Genomic DNA, 17,908 nt, shown 5'->3' with positions numbered 1-17,908 from the left:
TCCCTCTTTTACCTCCTCTCCCACACTTTGTCTTATTACCAGCACAAAGAAGATTATGTTTTGGCAGCATTTATGCATGTGTGAGCAGCACAACTCAAAAAGGAAAGACTTAGTTCAGATGTTCCTGAGGATGTAGCCTGTGGCAAAACGAGGAAACTGGAAGAAAGGGGTTAACCCTGCGCGATATTGGAGTGCACTGACACTGGTGGGAGCTTGCACTCTTTAGTTGAACAGATGTAACGGTTAGGCCTTTACGACAAGATATCACATGGTACTGAAGCTTTAGGGTTGTCTCTCAGTTCCATGTAACTTAAGTCTCTGCCAAACGAGTGAATATAAATTTAAATGAAGCTCAACTAAATTAACTCAGTAATGCATTTGTTTTAATTTCTCATTCCCTCACTCTGTCTGTTAATAGCCTCGCTCTTGCAGTCAGCATCTGATGAAACCGTTCTGTGGATTTCACACCTGCTTCTCCAGGTTTATGTCTGTATTTCCTCCTTCACAGTGGTCTGCCTGCTATGATACAGTACATTAGGTGCAACAGTTCATTCCATTTGCTTCATTTGCTTCCGAAATGTATTTTTTTGTCTTTTAAATACATATTGCATAACATGTCAAACTTAAACATTAACCACCGTTGCACATGCTAAAAAAAAAACGTCCCATAAAGCCGGGAAATCGTCACGGTTCTAAGGTTAGCAATACGCGGTGCATGGTCTGATGAGATTTTTGTGGGTGACTGATGAAAGAATACTTTGCTGTTTCAATGGCCGGGCCTGGTATTTCCGTATTTAATTAACAGGAAGTGAAGGTAGTGGGCATGTGGGTGGCAGGAGAGTGTCACTGTAGCTAAAAATCACACCGCCCAGGATAAATCGGTCTCACCTGAAATAGACCTGGCTGCATCAGCTTTGCAGAGATAATCACGTTAGTATTTAAGAGTGTGAATACTATAAAATTGCATAGACAAAAAATAGAAGGGAGGAGTTTTTTTTGTTTTTTTTTTGTCCATGGTTTCTTCACAGACTAGTTCACCAACGTGAAAATCTCCCAAACTCGGCATATTCCTTTAAAACACTGCAAACTTTAATTTCACAGGCGGATGGCTTTGATTTCTCGGACTGGGAGTACAGCCAAGTCATCAGGTGTGACGCTATAGCTCACTTCAGTGTGACCTCAGTTGAATAGCAAAAGCACTTGATACATACATTGTGAGTATTATTAGCATAATGCCAATTTCGGGGGGGATAACAAAGTCTTACACGCAGACAGGGCCCGCACGCACACATACACACACTTCCACACCCATGTCAACAGAAAGGTCAGCAGGAATATGTATCAGCTCCTCACCTCTCCCTCAGCATAATAATTCTGGGCTGAGTTCGACATCTCCTGCTGAGGGTGAAGAGCTTGTTGATGATGCGCCGGGCTTTGTTCAGGAGCTGCTGCGTGTTGAGCTCAAGCTGTTTGTAGCGTTGGTGAACGCCCGGCTCCGTCGTCCAGAAGTACTGGATGGCGGACGTGTTCAGAGCGTAGAAAGTGGGAAGCTTTCGAACAAAGCTCTGGAACTCATCTGTAAGGCAGACAAAGGTGTAAGAGGAGAGGTGGACGATGTCATTACAGCAGATCCTACATGTGAAACAAAAAGACTTGATTCCGCAGCATAAAGACGTCCTGCTGGTTTCTTATTCAACCAATAATGTTAAAACAGACTGTGGTTGATCACAGGTAACGAGTCAATGAAGAATAACACGCACCAAAATGTATCTTTTCCCCTTTTGATTGATCTGCATTCACATTGTGACAGTTTGATTGTATGCTCCTAATTTATTGCTTTTCTTTATTACTATAATATTATATTTTATTTTAAGGTTTTATGGGGTGACGGCCAAGTCTCTCTCCTCACATGAAAAAGAGATCCTTGGTTTCAGTATAGGACTAAAGTGGTTCAATAAAGGTTAAATAAAATGAAACACTGGAGTTTTTTTTTTTTATTTATTTAATTCCAGAAGAGTTTCTTCCTCTTCACAATCGTATTGATCTCTTTATTCATTCAAGTTTAATTGAGTTGAGTCCCATTTGGCTGCTAATTGACAGATTTAGTGATGTTGTATTGAAGTATTTTAGGTTTTAAGTTTCAGCAGGCAGCTGTTTCTGTTTAGAGGTTATCCAAAAACACGCTCCTCACGTCTCACAGAGCTCATCTTGGATATTTGCTGTCTCCCCCGGAAGCCCAAAAATATTAACTGTTGTCTCCAGAGGCTAATTAGTCATCCAACAATAACAGACAGGCTCCAAGATTGAGGTCAATCTACTATCTTTGTTCCCTCCTTTCAAAAAATATTTATCAGAGGAGCTGCTGTTTGATGCAGAGCCATAGATAAATGGTTGTTGTTAGCTTCTTCTTCTTTTTTTTGTCATTAAAGAACTGCAAGGAGCTTTTCCAAGGTTAATACTGCAGGTCTGTCTGTGAGAAAACAGGGTGGACAAGGAGCAAAGAGGATAATATCTGTCCTGTCCTCAGAGCCGCTGTCTGCTGCACACACGAGGCACAGTAAACAGATTACACTTCCAAGACCTTCAATAACAATGCCATCATCATCATAATCATGATTGGTAGAATGGGAAATCGATGCATGTGCGCCGCGGATGAGAAAATGGCTGTGCGACTGTTTGTAATTAGTGAATGTTATCGTGATAACACAGCATCTGATTAGAAAACCAATTATGTGTCAATGGCTTCCCAGGTGATTATGCAATGTGTATTACACATTCCTGTTAAATTAATAAGTTGATTAAACAGCTTGTAATAAAATATATTAAAGGCTATTTGGAGGTCTTTCCATGACCTACATTTTTTTAAACGGGAGCGATTCTGCCGGGGAGACATGGTGCAGCTTCTGCGTTTGTCCATGTTAAATAAAGATCATTGCCTTTTGACATAATCATTCCTTTTAAATTAAACAAGGAGTTAAAATGAGTTTGCACTATATATACTGTACCTGTGATTTGTTATCCTTCCCCCTCAATACCCAGCATCTTTCCTGACCTAATATATGCACAGGCTTGTTGGTTCCTTCATAAGCAAACAACAAGCCTGTGTCAAGCCGTTTACACGAGTCAAAAAAAAGCATATTTATAGCAACATGATGCACGTGGGATTATCTCCAAATAAAGTGCAGCGCACAGGCGAGTCAATGAACGAACAGTGCAACAGCCAGGCTTACTGATGTATTTTTAACCATTCTTTAGACGGCAATGAGTCGTGGCAGTACCAAGGATTAAGAAACATACAGACGATCACTTTGAATATGATCAGTTTGGTTTAGTTTGTTATGGGATTTGTTGACAGTCAGTGTCACTGATATACGATTTGTGTTTTAACTTTAAGTGATTTAAGAAAAATAAGGGATTTTTAATTGATACTAGAAAATTCTTAGCTATTCCAAACCCATTGGCTTTCTAAGAAAAAGCACCGGGCCTGACCAAATCCCAATAGGCATGCAGCGTTGCATGTCTGCAACATAAACATAAACCTCTTTACCCTAATTACATGTATGTGGAATTACTTTGTTGAATTAGGTAATAAAATTGTATAAAAGGCTTGCGTATCTTCAAATTTCTACACTCAGATCTACTGTAAATCTTTGTTTTTTTTAAATGTAATTTAGTTAAAACAGCTTCACTAATCAAGCTCCACAAATATGCTTAGTAAATGATGGACAATAATAGGTTTAAACAACATCCTCCCCTCTTCTGCTCTATTTAGCCAGAGCTCCCCTGTAAAAACAGAAGACAAAACAACAACTTAACTTCTTTTTTCCCCCCCCTGAGAATCCTGTGGAAGGTACAAACTGGAAGGTGCTGCTGAACTAGACCATTATTTTATCACCAGGAAACGATATCTCATCCCTGGACACCCACTCTCTACCCACCATTATTATCTTGTCAGCCACTGAATCCAGGAAGGTAACAGCATTTCCCATTTTTATTTTATTTTATTTTAAAAATAGAAAGCCTGGTCAAATTTGGAGGAGCACGAGCACAGACACTGTGGGGGCATTATTAGAAATTAGATTGGGGTTGGAGCATTATTTGGCCGCTCGTTTCTGAAATGCTGAATCTTGAAGGTCATGATCAAATAGCTGGTGGATACATTTTCAGGTTCTAATTATTGTACGAAACTCCACCGTAAGTCATCTTGGATCATTGCCTATTCAACCAATTAATGCATACACTCACCGACCACTGTATTATTTCAGCCATTATACAACTGGCTGTTCACACAAATATTTAATCAGCCAGTTGCGTGACAGCAACTCAGTGCAAACTGCTAAAGTTCAAACTGAGCATCAAAATGTGGAAGAAAGGAAAAACGGCACAGTTATTGGCACCATACAGACTGCTGATCTACAGGGATTTTCACACAACCTTCTCTAGGGTTTACAGAGAACGGTCTGAAATAGAGGAAATATCTAGTAAGTGACACCTCTCACTAGATATTGGGATCAGAGAAGAATGGCCTGACTGGTTCAAAATGACAGCAAAGCAACAGTAACAACTCCCTCCAAAAAAACAAACCCTTATTTTTTTTGAGTGCAAAACAAACCAAACCTTGAAGCAGATGCTGCCTACGGTAGCAGAACATAATTTGGACTCTTGTATCACTGAAAATATAAGCAACTGTGTGTTAAGCCAGTCCCACACTAGAGGATAAGTGGACAGATTTTGGTTCCCGACCTGGCCCTTCCCACAATCTTGGGTAATTTTGGATTATAGGCTGATTTAAACAGATTATCTTGCCAAATTATCCTCGGGTTAACAGACACAATTATAATATCAATCATAATATACGTTTGAGGCATAAACAGATCCCCACAATAACCAATTAAGGCGAGTTGTCTGGGCTGCCCACAGTGCGACAAGGATGAATGTGAAGACCGTCTCCCCAGCCTGGTGGACGGTAGAGAAAGAGGACAAACTTGTGGATTTACGATCACAACCGAATGGAGAACTAACTGACGACGCCTCAGTGTCTATTTTTACATTCTGAAGTCACGTTAAATCACGCATGTTCCTGTGAAATCCCAAGTCCCTGGAATCCCCTCCAATAAATCATTTGATTAAACGCCAAGTGTGTGGTCCTGCATCTTGACTGGATCGTCTAGTCTGTGCTTTCTCGGGATTAAAACATTCTGTTATAAAGTTACAAAGTTCATTGTGTCCATCCACGTTTTTAAAATCAAGTCCGGTTTGAAAATCCTCTAGTGTGGGGCTGTTATTAAAGTCTATCAAGAATGAAGTTACTGACCAGGCGGTAGAATTGGTGGTTTCCTAACTGAAGCATATCGCACTCAAAGCCAATCCCGTCCACAGTCATTAGACCCAATTTAAAAATCACAGTCATGATTACACATCTCCCCACTGCCCGTGTTAAGGTGTTCTCTTTTAAATCAAATGCACAAGTGGATCTCCAGTGGTCTCCAGAGAACTTACTTCTCCCACCGATTATTTAATTCAACACTGCAGTTGCACTTCTCATGGCATCTTGCTGCGTAAGTTATTGCCAGCTGTGCGCTAATCAAGTTGCCCCTAGTACTGAAGCATGTAGCAGGTAATAACAATCTCCGCCGGCAAAGAGCACAAAGAACAGCTTATGGTGGGGCTGGACATGACTGAAACAGCTTGATGCACTCTGAGCCTGAGGATGCAGCGCACAGTTTCCATAATGATGGCAGGACCGGCACTGAGTTGAGAGAAATGGTGGTCAATATGTGCCTGAGAGTTTGTTAAGCATGAGTGTGGTTTGACTTTTACCAACTATGGATTAGAGATGGGCAAGGTATATCATCTCAGATAATATCCTGATTTAAAGATGTGCAAATTTACATTATTGGGTATTTAAATCACTTTGCAAAAGCCAACGTGTACAGCAGAGGCCTATACGTGATCACATGACCTTTTTCTAGTGTCCTCCCTTCCACACAGGTTAAGCAAGTGTGGTTTTGCTAATATGATGAAAACATGGAGACACCAGCCCCTGCAACAAAGTTTTTTTTTTATTATTGTTTTATGATTTCCAGGAAAGCATCTGAATGTTTACTCATATTTCAGTGTTTCTACACTCAATTCAATTATAAGTCTTCTAATTTTGAATTCAGTGCTAAAGTTGAAAGAAAACAGGAGTTAGAGTTGGAGTTGTGTCCTTGGATATAATATGCAAGTAACAATTAACGACCTAAATCATTAAAATAGAATTTCAAATTATTGTTATCATCAAAATTCTAGCTTTAATGTTTTGCCCATACCAATCACCCCTAGGATCCAATTCCAAATCTGCTTATCAATTCCAGTTCTTATTGATTTGATTGAAATATTTGTGTGTAAAAGTCCAACAGAGCAGCATTAAATGAAATACGGTATGTGACAATTAATGTTCACAGTACAACATGTACCTGCATGAATGAGATGTATACAACAACTAACTTAACAGTTCTACATAAGTAAAAGTACATCAGCCTTTTCTGGTAGCACACATTATATTATTACAGGCCAAGTCTGTCCCTTTAAGAAGGCTTATAAGTAGTTGGATGTGGAATTCTGGAAAGTAAAGTGTAGAACAGATGGTATTCAATTCCACTTACTTACAATTCTCCATTCCAGTCCCTATGTTTAGCAAATAAAAACCCAGAGAAAAAACTTCAAAAAACCTTCTGCTAATTCTTGACTCGTGTTTTCACTGTGAGCACAGTGCTTTGCTGATGGCTGTTTACCTGCTTCCCCCACTTTACCCCGCTGACATCAATTTAGGTCGGCTAATAAAAATGGCTGAACAGAAGCAACAGCAGAGCGGCGATAAAGTGTTTAATGGCAGCTAACATCACAGGCAGCTACCAGACAGCCACCGTTTTTTTTCTGTCCTCTTATGTTCGAGAAATTCCATCATCTGACTGGATCTCAACTGCTGACCCAGTCACATTAGAGTAAATACTGGCCTTTCATTGAGACACTGAGATTTGCACGCTGCAATTTCTCCGTATAGAGCGGCTCAAATAGCAGGAAGAGGCGGCTGTCTGCATGCAAGAGAAGAGGACCGGTCGCCCTGACAATGCACACTGAGAGATGACAGATGTTAAGTGAGACTTTGCTATGGCATTTCTACAGAGTCAGCTATGCTTTTACTATCTCTGGCTGCTTTTAGGCCACTGAGGGAAAAAATGCTTCAAATCAATGCACACGGCTGCTTTATGGCAATATTGGATTTACAGGACTTTTGCATCAGTGCCACTGGTTTTTAAGTGCTGTAATTTGTCAGACCTTTAATTTAGCAAATTGTCCGACAAACATTCCGTGTTTGAACATCCTCTCAAGTGAGTTTGCAGAGATTTTATAGTATCGCAGCATACAATGGATGTTGTAAAAAAAACAGATTTCCTCTATCCATATTGTTCGCCCTTAAGCTGTTTTTAGAAATGAACTCTGGAAAATGTCCAGAGGATTGAACAAATTGTCTGAGTGCGGTCCCGTTGGTATTAACATTCATCGTCGGTGATGTATTCGCGTGTAGATCTTGCTAAGTACTGGACTGAACCGCTCCCAATCCATCCTGAATGCATACTAATATCCAATCGCAAAAAACACACTCAGAGGTGGTTTGAGGACACGTGGCTAAATTACTATAATGAGCATGAGCAGAATCTGTCTTCAAGCGATCGTCTCCTTGGCTGTTACAGCTCCACTATCTTTTCTTTTGTAATCAACACCCAAACATTGATTTATTATCCTATTTTATGTTATAGCAGTGTATCACTTCGATTTACACGAGTTTCTCCCGACTCTTCCCTGTCTCTCTGTCTCTGTCACAAACACAAACACGTTGACAATCAACAGAGTCAGACTTGTTGAAACCATATTGTTCTTGCAAACAGACATGACATCAATGTGTATTTTCATACAATTTCACGTGGTCACAGGAGACACACCAGGATTTTGGACGTAAACTCAACATGCGACTGAATCACCAAGAACGGACATTAGGTTACAGACTTTGATTTTCTCTACGGTTCGATTTCTGAAATAAATAACCCTAATAATTATTGTTTCATTACTCATTACTGACCAGTTTGCAAACATTTGTCAACGTCTCCACTAATAAACCTAATGCTCCTCCTGCTGTTTTCACCCATGCATAGCGACGTTGCACTCAAATCACTTTCATTTTAACCACTTTCCCTCTTGAACGTCTCTTCACCAGGTAGGTGCCGTTTTTGAATGAAAACTAACCAGTAAATAAGACAAACAAGTAATCTATTTTGTATTTTTGAACGGTCTATGGGAAGTCACATAGCAGTGCTACTTGAAAATAGGGTTCCTGCAAATGCCAGGGTGTAACTCTAACACTGAGTTTGATTAGTTGCTGCAAAGGGAGACACCATATCATTATGGGGTAGAAAGAACTTGCAGTTAATGAGATGCCTTAACATTTTGTTCTCTATTTAATAAGTTACTTTACAGCCAACCTTCACACTGGGACTTTTAAGAAGATCCATCAAAACTATGTCTTTTCAGTTAATAGGAAATAGATGGTCTTCTGTTTTGTTTGTGTTCAATTTTGTTTCAAAGTTGCTCCTCTGTGTAATGATGAATTCCCATTACATGGATTGGAGGTAATTGTCCCTTGTTTTTATGGTCTCTCTGTCCTTGTTTATTCTTTGTCCATCGACTTTTCTAAAAGCAGGGTCCAATTTGTTGTCTGATTGCAGTCATCAAATGTGTGCAAAAAAAGGAGAAATACTGACCTGACTCCTCAAAGTCTTGGTTGGCCAAATTCCAGGAATCTCGGATTTGCAGTAAACTGGTTTCCATAGCCCTCAGATTCACCTCAGGGCAATTACACTGTGGGTAGTCCGCAGCACACTGGCACCAGCAGTCATTGTCCCGGCACACAAACTGGCCCTCCTCATTACAGCCAATGTAGCTGAGAGCTGCCTGCACGAACCTGGCCCTCAGATACTCTGGCAGCACGGCCTGCAGACCTGAGGCAAGGACATGGACATGGAAATGCCACATAGATGAGTGAAGAGGGAACTGTAAGCACTTTGGGTTCTTACAGAAAATGTGTTTAGATGTGCTGCTGCATGCTGGATCTGTAAATTGCTGAAGGGCGACACTCATTTTCTCTGCTTTTTTTTTTTTGCCACGCTTGACATATGCTTGGAGTCACATGCAGTGTGCTGAGATTCACTTAAAGTTTTTACAGCACACAAGTTCTGCTGCTTTTGTTCTGAATGATTACTGCCGCAAATTCACTTTAGAACTCCGCGAGCATGCATGGCAAAAAAAAACAAAAAAAAAAAGGGGGCGAAAGAGTGATTGAAGCTAAATTCGTTCTGACACTCTAATGTTGCAGTTATAAGCTTGCCAGAGAACAGACAGTGTGACAATTTCATCAGAAATTGGGGGAGTTCAATTATGGATGGCCAACCTTGCAAATGAATCTTGTTTTCAGGGCTCTGAACCAAAACGGAGCTGACAGAGTCGAGGTTGTCATAGTTACTGCATCCGAGAGGGCCCGTCCTTGTTTCGGTCACCTTAAGGGAGAAAAACAGAGGCACATAACAATAATCCACACTGAGAAGGAAGACCACTAATGTCATTAAATATACAAAAAAGGGGAGATAAATAAATAAATAAAGGGGGGGGGGGAAAGGAGCAAACGTCACGCAGAATAAGATTAACAACACCCTTCCTGTTTGCGATGTGCTCTCTTGAGAAACAAAATATATTACGCATTATTTAGACTTCTCTGTTGTGCAAATCATATTTAGGATAATGACTCAGTGAGCCAGTGGCTTGGAAATTGAGTTGTGATAAGGATCCCCGGAGTAAAGCATAATGAGTAAGTTGCGGTGTCATCTGTCAAATCCATCTCCACATTGTGTTTACCCATTACAATGCCCACTGACAAGACATAACATGCAGAAATCCATTGTGATGCCAGCGTACGTGTGTCTTATTCAGTTATAAACACACCTAAGGATTTGTGTAATTGCCTGATGCAAAATTGTACACCAGATTCACAATATTGTAACAGAACTACGCGGGCTGAAATTTGATTAGAGGATTGGCAACACAATCAACTTGGATCTGTGGGCCTTTTTTATTTTCCAAATAAAGCATGGAAGAGTATTTCTGTTTTACTCCTGCAATATTGCACACTTACTTTTAAAATGTGTCAACTGTGTGAACATTAACTCCATCTTTCATTTTAATTCCATGCATACTTATGCCCTGTCTAAACCGTGCACACACACAATGGCACTCTGAACTCCTCAGCCTCTACCAGCACTGATGAGTGACATCGCTTGAGGCAATTTCAGATTTTTCACAGCCCCCCCGTCCCCCCCAGAGCTCCAAAGGTCTTTTATACTTATTTTCTTAGAGATGCAGTAATAATCCCTAAAAACCTGTAAAATTGAGCTCCCTATGACTAATCCAAACATGCACTTGGTTTGATCAATATTCACTTCTCATGGTTCTTTCAATTTAATGTCTCACCACCTTGCAACACATTTAAACTGCTTTTTTTATTGATACAATGTTGTAAAACTATAGACCAATGCGATCTATTACTTATGCTCTCTTATGTTTTACTATGCTAGGTGTTCTATTAAACTCCACATACATGTGCAAACATCAGGCACAGCATTGGTGTCATACCCAATGCTGTGCCTAGTGGGGGGCACAACACACTATCACTGACCTAAATCATCCTCAGAAAAGCAAATAGGGTTAGCAAATAGCCTATCTTATAATGGTCTGTGTGTGTATGTGTATATATATGGTGCCTTTCTAGTCTTGATGACCACTGGAGGCCCATTTATAAAAACCGGAGACAGACGGAGCCTTTTGTCTGTACTTAGACTTAGACTTAGACTTCCTTTTATTGTCATTGCACAGAAAACACAGCAGTGAAAACTGGCAACGGAATTTCGTTGCTTGGCAAGCGGATAAAAACCAACACATAGCATTGAATTTTGAGGTACATTATTGTGTACTATGACTAAGAAGAAAAATAAATAAGTAAGTGTGTATGTATATAAATATATATAAAAGTAATGCAAGTAATGTCGGGGGTAATGTCAACTGTTCTTGAGCCTGTTTGTTCTGCAGCGGATGCTGCGGCACCTCCTGCCAGACGCCAGCACGGAGAAGAGTCCATGATGGGGGTGGGTGTGGTCAGTGAGGATCTGGTGAGCCCTGGTTAGGCAGCGCCTGTGTGCAATGTCCTGGATGGGTGGGAGTGGAGTCCCAATGATCTTCTCCGCGGTTCTCACCACCCTCTGCAGAGACTTCCAGTCGGAGGCCTTGCAGCTCCCAGACCAGACGGAGATGCCACTGGTCAGCAGGCTCTCGATGGTCCCTCTGTAGAAGGTGGAGAGGATGGGAGGGGGGAGAGACACCCTTCTCATCCATCGCAGGAAGTGTAGGCGCTGCTGGGCTTAGCTGGGCTTAGCTTTCATTTCATCCATTGTGTGCCAAAAACGGACGAAACAGAGCAATATCACTGGAAATCTTCGGGGCAGTATAGAGTCAGTCAGGGAAACGACGAATACTTTATACGGGCATTTATAACTAGTTGCCACAAATATGTGGTCTAACATTCCACCACAGTCTATTTTGGATCAAGTGCAATAAAGTAACCTTTCTAATGGTCGCCATGTTTGTTGATGCCTGCAACTGGTACTGCCCTCTAAAGGAAGTATGTAGGGTAGTGACAGAGATAACGTTTGGGTATTTGGGTAACAGTCTGAGTATGAATGGACCTTAGAAGTACTTTACACTACACTTTGTCACATTCAGTGCTGCCAGGAACACTTTAGGTTTAAAGGGGGTGAAGGGACACACACCAGCAGCCAGAATCCAACCTCCAACCTTCCATTTACTCTGACAACAGTGAGGGGCTTCACAAAATACTTGGACTCGTGATGGGAATGTCGTCGATTGTTGTTGACATTTTATGAGTGTAACACTAACACTGCGATATGACTGGTGTTTGAATGGAATGTTGAATTCTCAAAGTGTCTTATTTGTTTACCCTGCTTGTATTGTCACGTCAGTGGACACTCGACATGCTTTACTCACTGAAAAATTGTTTCCCTCCATGGACAATAAAGTTCCCATTTTATTCTAAATGGATTTGGTTGTTTTGAAGGTGTTCTAGAAAAAGTCAGAAAAAATAACAAAACAGCGAAACAGACTTAAATCATGGGCTGAAAGGCAGCAGGAGCAGCAGACCTCACACTCGGAGCCTCTCTCCTTTCAGATGCTGCCACAGGAGCTTTTGAGCCGAGGTGCAGCCTTTTGAGGATTGAGCATGTCGCACCCAGTGGAGCGACCTGCTCAGTCCTCTTTGTGCTGTAGACAACTGAGAGAATGGACCGGGCGAATTCACGTGTAGCCCTATCCAGCCATAACATACAGGATGTTTTTTTTTATTTTTGTTGCACACAGCACGGAGATCTGTAAATACATGTGTGCTCAACAATGTAACAAGTGTTTTTTTTTTCTCCTCCAATTGCCGCGTACCTGGGGTGAACTTGAAAACAGAACTACAGTGGGACTGCGTCATCCATATGTGCGATTTTTTTTTTCCAATCATAGCCAATCAAGCCACCTTTTTTTCCTGCTCTCCTGTAGTTTTCAAAATGTTGGCCAATATAATGATGGGAAAAGAGCGAAAAGCAGTTTTCACTCCCAGCGGAAACTGATGTCTGTGTGGGAGGGGTAAAGTTTCCATGAGAAAATGAAAATAATTGACACTCCAAGACAGAGACTGAGGGTTGGAGGAGTGCAGCTTGAGGAGAGAACACATTTGGTTTGCTTGAGTTTGTCTTGTCCCGGGAGAACTCTTGTACAAATCTAGGAAATGGTTCACTGACATCTATTGAGGTGCCAAACAAATTGGCAGAATTTGTTGGTGTAGCTCTAAGACAGGGTCATTTTCAAGGCTGTGTGAAGAAGATTTGGCCTCCTTTATTTATCTCCACGCCACATGTGTTATTATGGTATTTCTGTGTATCAGACAATCTGTCACAAGAACAGCTATGTGTACATAATTAGCAGTGAAACATGACTGACAGATGACGGCTCTGTTTCACAGACGCCATTGGAGGCACGATCTGCTCTATCATGAGTGTCCGATTTGAGTCTAATTTATTGTAAATGACTCAGGGGGTGCCGTTGTCAAAAATATTGACATTAATCAATGCTAAAACTTAGTGATGGATTAAAACTATTGATACCAACAGTGCCCTCTTCTGTAATGTTAAAATACAATGTTATTTTCACAGGACAACACAATTATTTATGCCTACAAGTTACTCTTAAAATCCCTAAATTGAAGCCGAGAAAAGTCGACCAGCAACAAGAAAAAGAGTGGCAGTCTGCAATATCAACTCTAGTTGATGTTGTCGGAAATAGTATCAAGTATTTAATATTATCCTAGGTATGAGTATCATGTTTGAAATCCCAGTATCATGACATACTAATCAGGAAAAGGCTGCTGTTGCCTGTTGCCTCATGGCAAAATGAGGGAAAAACTAAATTGGACTGAGCCATGTTGCATGTTTTCTTCGCGTCCTGCGTAGGCTTTCTCCTCCCACAGTCCACAGACATGTAAAGTGCCTTGTGGATGTGTAAAAAAAATTGTGTAAATGGTTGTTTGTTTGTGCACACTGGCCCTGTGATAGACTGGCAATCTGTTCGGCTTGTACTCAAAGTATCATCAAGTATGACACGGGACATAAGAGCGGGAGAAGAAAAATCCCATCACTTGACACATGGAGGAAAGATTTTCCCTACCTTTTTTACATATTTTTTTTTCGGCTCACATTTGAGAGTATTTGAGGAAAGACGTGTACTTGTGCCCTTTTAAAGCAAATGCGTGACTTCTGCTCTGTTAATTAGTTCCACTCTCTGTAACAAAAGCCAACATCCTGAAAATGCATTGAGGCAAAAAAAAGGTTTGTGTCAAATGGTTATGGAGAGGCTGGTGCTAATATAAATAAATGAGAACATGGCTTAATGACAGCAAATCTGACAGACTGTGGCGGACAAGATAATATTTCTTGTGTAGCATCTGTTGCTTGATTGGACTTATTTATTTACTTCTTGTTTTTCAATCAGAACTCCCAACTGTGTGCCGGAGAGACATGGTTTCGGTGGGACAACTGAAGGTTTTGAAGCTGCTCAGGGAGATGATAAACAGCTTCACTCCACCGCGACGTGTGCGTGTGTGTGTGTGCTTCTATTACCAGTTGGGCTAGCGATCTATTAAAAGACACACAATGTTTTTCTGCTGGCGTGACTCCAAAGCACTTTCTGTATTTACATTTATTCTAAATGAAAATCTGATTCAATGTGTGGGGTTGACTGAATACAATAACACAACGTAAAGTGAAAAGTCAGCATCTTTTATGTTGACTGCTTACATTTTCTGAAGCTGTCGGGGCTACGGAGAAACTACACTGCCGAGATTGGTGAATTAAAATAATGGAGGCAAAGAGGTTTCAATACATATTAATTCATTTTTGTTTTTTGTTTACGTTGAATATGTTGATCATCTCGCTCAATCTAGCTGTATAGTCTCTACAAATGAGAAGAAGTCAAAGGAAAAGAAAAGTGGATATTTTCACACCCTTTTCACTTGAACGACCCGATGGTGAAATTGTGATTTTGAAACGCTAATGTGCCCTGGAAAAGTAATTTGAGTTGTGCTTCAAACTGAGACGCTCCCCAGTCTTATTGCAAAGGCCTCCTTTATTATATTGAGCCAATGATGCTCAATATAATATCAGCGAATATGTAAAACGATGCACACAAACCAGAACGATCTAAAATGTCAGTAAATTTCAAGCTGGAGTGAAGAGTCAAACAATGCCACTCGGGAGTGGATTGTTGCCAATTAACCACAAGATGTTTTACACTGAAAAACTAAAATTGTTGGACAGATTAAAAAACACAAACTACATTTGGTAGTTGAAATAACTTGTTAATTGTAATTCAGGTTTTTTCTCCTAAATCTGAGGTTAAACTTAATTAATGAATGAGGTTCACTCACATAACAACATGTGAGTGAACCTCATTCATTAATTAAGTTTAACCTCAGATTTAGGAGAAAAAACCTGAATTGTAACATCTCTAACTCATTATTGAGTTGCTATGCCTGATTTCATGCAAACAGAGATTGTTTGCTTTGAAACCACTTCTTCATTCAACATTTTAGAAACTTCTATTTTTTTATTTATTTTTTGGCTGTATTCTAGGATCTAAAATGTTTGATTATGAGAAAACCTACAGCTTCTGAGTTCCAGATTTGAATAATCCCCCAGATGGTGGTTTATTAAAAATCTGTGACACAGACTCCGTGCTGCAGCACAGTGATTGCAGAGCTGCAAAATATAAACGAAAAATGTTCACGAAGACATTCTGCCCTGTGTGGATATTTGACTCAGGATCGGAAAGTCAGCTAAGTTTAGCCGATCAAAGACTGCGTCGTGATAAGGACGGAGTGACATTACAGCAGATTTGTGCCTGACAAGAAAGAGGGACATTGAAAATCGTCTGATTTTTTTTTTTTTCTCTTCTCTTTTTAGCTCATGTTGATTTCTTCACAATCTCAGCTCAGTCATCTTTCACAAAAGCCTGATATAGAGCACACATATATATATATATATATATATATATATATATATATATATCCAGGCTGCACAGGCAAAGATAAAGTGCCATCCTGAAGGGACATCCATCTCCTCCTTCTCCGTTAGTCTCAAATTATTGCCAAACACCATGACGGTGTCTCCTTTTAATATTTTCCCAAAGGTTCAATAAAAGTAAGCACATCCCTTTGCTAGATTAATGACAGAAACAGTGGTTTCCAGCCCAGAGGAAGAGGAAGAGTTTTGCGGCTGTGGGCTGAAATATTCTTTCTTTTGACGTCTACTTTTTTTGACGACTCCAAGGTCAGTGCCGAGACGAGGCACAAAGAGTCAGAGCTGGGAGCCTTGTTATGTATTGTCCACACCATTTTGGTCTCCAACTCAAAAATACTAGGTAACTGCAGAGGCCACCGTTTGTCATCGTTACAAAAAAAGACATCGAGCGAATAACTGACTTCCATTCTCTTTTGATATTGATGCGTTAACACAATTAATTAAAATCTGAGGAGCCTCCACAGGGAGCTGCAGATTAATCCCTAACATAGACAGATGTCGAACTTAAAGGGGGGAAAAAATGGACCAAATGCAAATCTAAAGATGACTTTTCTATGCATAGCAATGAGACCATCTGCAAAAATAAAGAACCCAGTGGAGCAGAGCATGTGTGCACAGTCAGACTGTGCTATTAGAAATCGACCCCAAAAGAAAAGTCCTTTGCGTTCCCCTTTTTGATTTCATCACTTTCAGCACCTCATGGGGCTTCTTTTTTTTTCTTTTCTTCCCTAAAAGGGGAGAAAACACACTTAAAATGCAAAATGTAAATGACAACGGATCAGTCGGTGGGGGAATTATTAATGTGCCATAATTGAGTACAAGATAATTGTGCTGACTGTGTTGGAATAACTAACAGCTGCATTTAATGGAACATTTAATTGCACTTAAAGGCTTTTCTAGAATAAGCAGTTTTTGGTGCTTACACATGCTGTGGATGTGACTTGTTTATCTTATCATTATGAATTTCACTTTGCCCTACAGGCATGGTTTCTGGTGTCTCCGTAGTGTCTAATTGCTCCCTTAGAATGTATTAATCCTCAAAGTATTCCTTGCGCAACTTATGCTATCGGGACCTTTCTTAACTAGAGACTGACTGATATTACTGCAGTAATACATATTTATTATGCGGTAAATAAAAACAAAATGACCACATGGAGAAGTGCAGTCTCTACTATGTCAGGGATTTTGTTTTATAAATGGCCTTATTTATTAGTTTGTGATTATAGCGTAATTGCAATTACTTCATTTTGTAAGGACTGTGGTCTCTCAGCATGGACTTGAAGGAAAAAAATATGTAATCAGTTAAATGAGGATTAGAAGAAAAGTAAACACAATCATTTGTGTTAGCTTATTAAAAGCTAACAACTTTTATAATTTGCAGAGACATTGTACAGACCAGGTATAAGGGGTTTCATTTATTTCCTTACACACACACACACACACATAAACTGTATATGCAACAAATTGACCCATCTGCAAAAAGTGAGGCAGACACAAATTAGCACAACTAAATTATTAAGTTAAGAATCACAGATGGAAAGAAAAAAAAATATATAGTTTCTCCACCCTCGCCACATGGTACACACTCTGCAGCCTTCTTGATTAGAGGGCAATTAAATATGTTGTATTTATTAATTTATTCATGTCTTTATTTGTTCATTTATTTGGGAAATTGCACAGAAACATCTGCCAGCTCAGGTTGACTCGCTGAATTGACAGGAGTGGCAGCGCTGTCAGGGGCCACCAAGCAAACCAACCAGAAACAAACAAACAAACTAACTTAAAAAAAAGGCCATAAAGTAACAGTTTTTACCAGCGGAAACAACTGTGGTTAAGAACTGCTGCCATCGTCTCTCTTGAGAGCACAGTTGTTTTTGTTATTTATTCATTTTTCCTTTCCTTTCAGTGATACAATATTAAGTTTGACGCAATAACCACGACAGCCCTGTGATGTATACTAGTGAGCTACAAAGCAACAAAAGCTCATCTATATTTATGAGATCCCTATACAGTATATATATATATATATATATATATATATATATATATATATATATATATATATACTGTACACCACAGCTTAGCGGCTGTTTATTGTTATTTACAAAAAAAGAAAAGATCATTTCGATGTA

The 17,908-nt window shown here is 39.9% G+C and overlaps 1 protein-coding gene across 2 annotated transcripts in view; it reads right to left on the bottom strand.

Annotated features, from left to right (window-relative positions):
* brinp3a.1 (bone morphogenetic protein/retinoic acid inducible neural-specific 3a, tandem duplicate 1) overlaps window positions 1-17,908 on the bottom strand; it is a 53,435-nt gene that overhangs the window by 8,507 nt on the left and 27,020 nt on the right. For both annotated transcript variants that reach the window (XM_058639191.1, XM_058639192.1), the window contains exons 5-7: window positions 9,488-9,593; window positions 8,802-9,038; window positions 1,354-1,576 (exon numbers count right to left, since the gene is read on the bottom strand). In XM_058639191.1, the coding sequence (XP_058495174.1) occupies window positions 1,354-1,576; window positions 8,802-9,038; window positions 9,488-9,593 (566 nt within the window). The remainder of the gene's footprint in view (window positions 1-1,353; window positions 1,577-8,801; window positions 9,039-9,487; window positions 9,594-17,908) is intronic.

The sequence above is a fragment of the Solea solea genome, chromosome 9 (assembly GCF_958295425.1).
Source record: "Solea solea chromosome 9, fSolSol10.1, whole genome shotgun sequence".
In the NCBI taxonomy this organism is placed as follows: Eukaryota; Metazoa; Chordata; class Actinopteri; order Pleuronectiformes; family Soleidae; genus Solea; species Solea solea.
The sequence above is the reverse complement of the archived record's forward strand: the minus strand, read 5'-3'. Positions and strand labels throughout refer to the sequence as shown.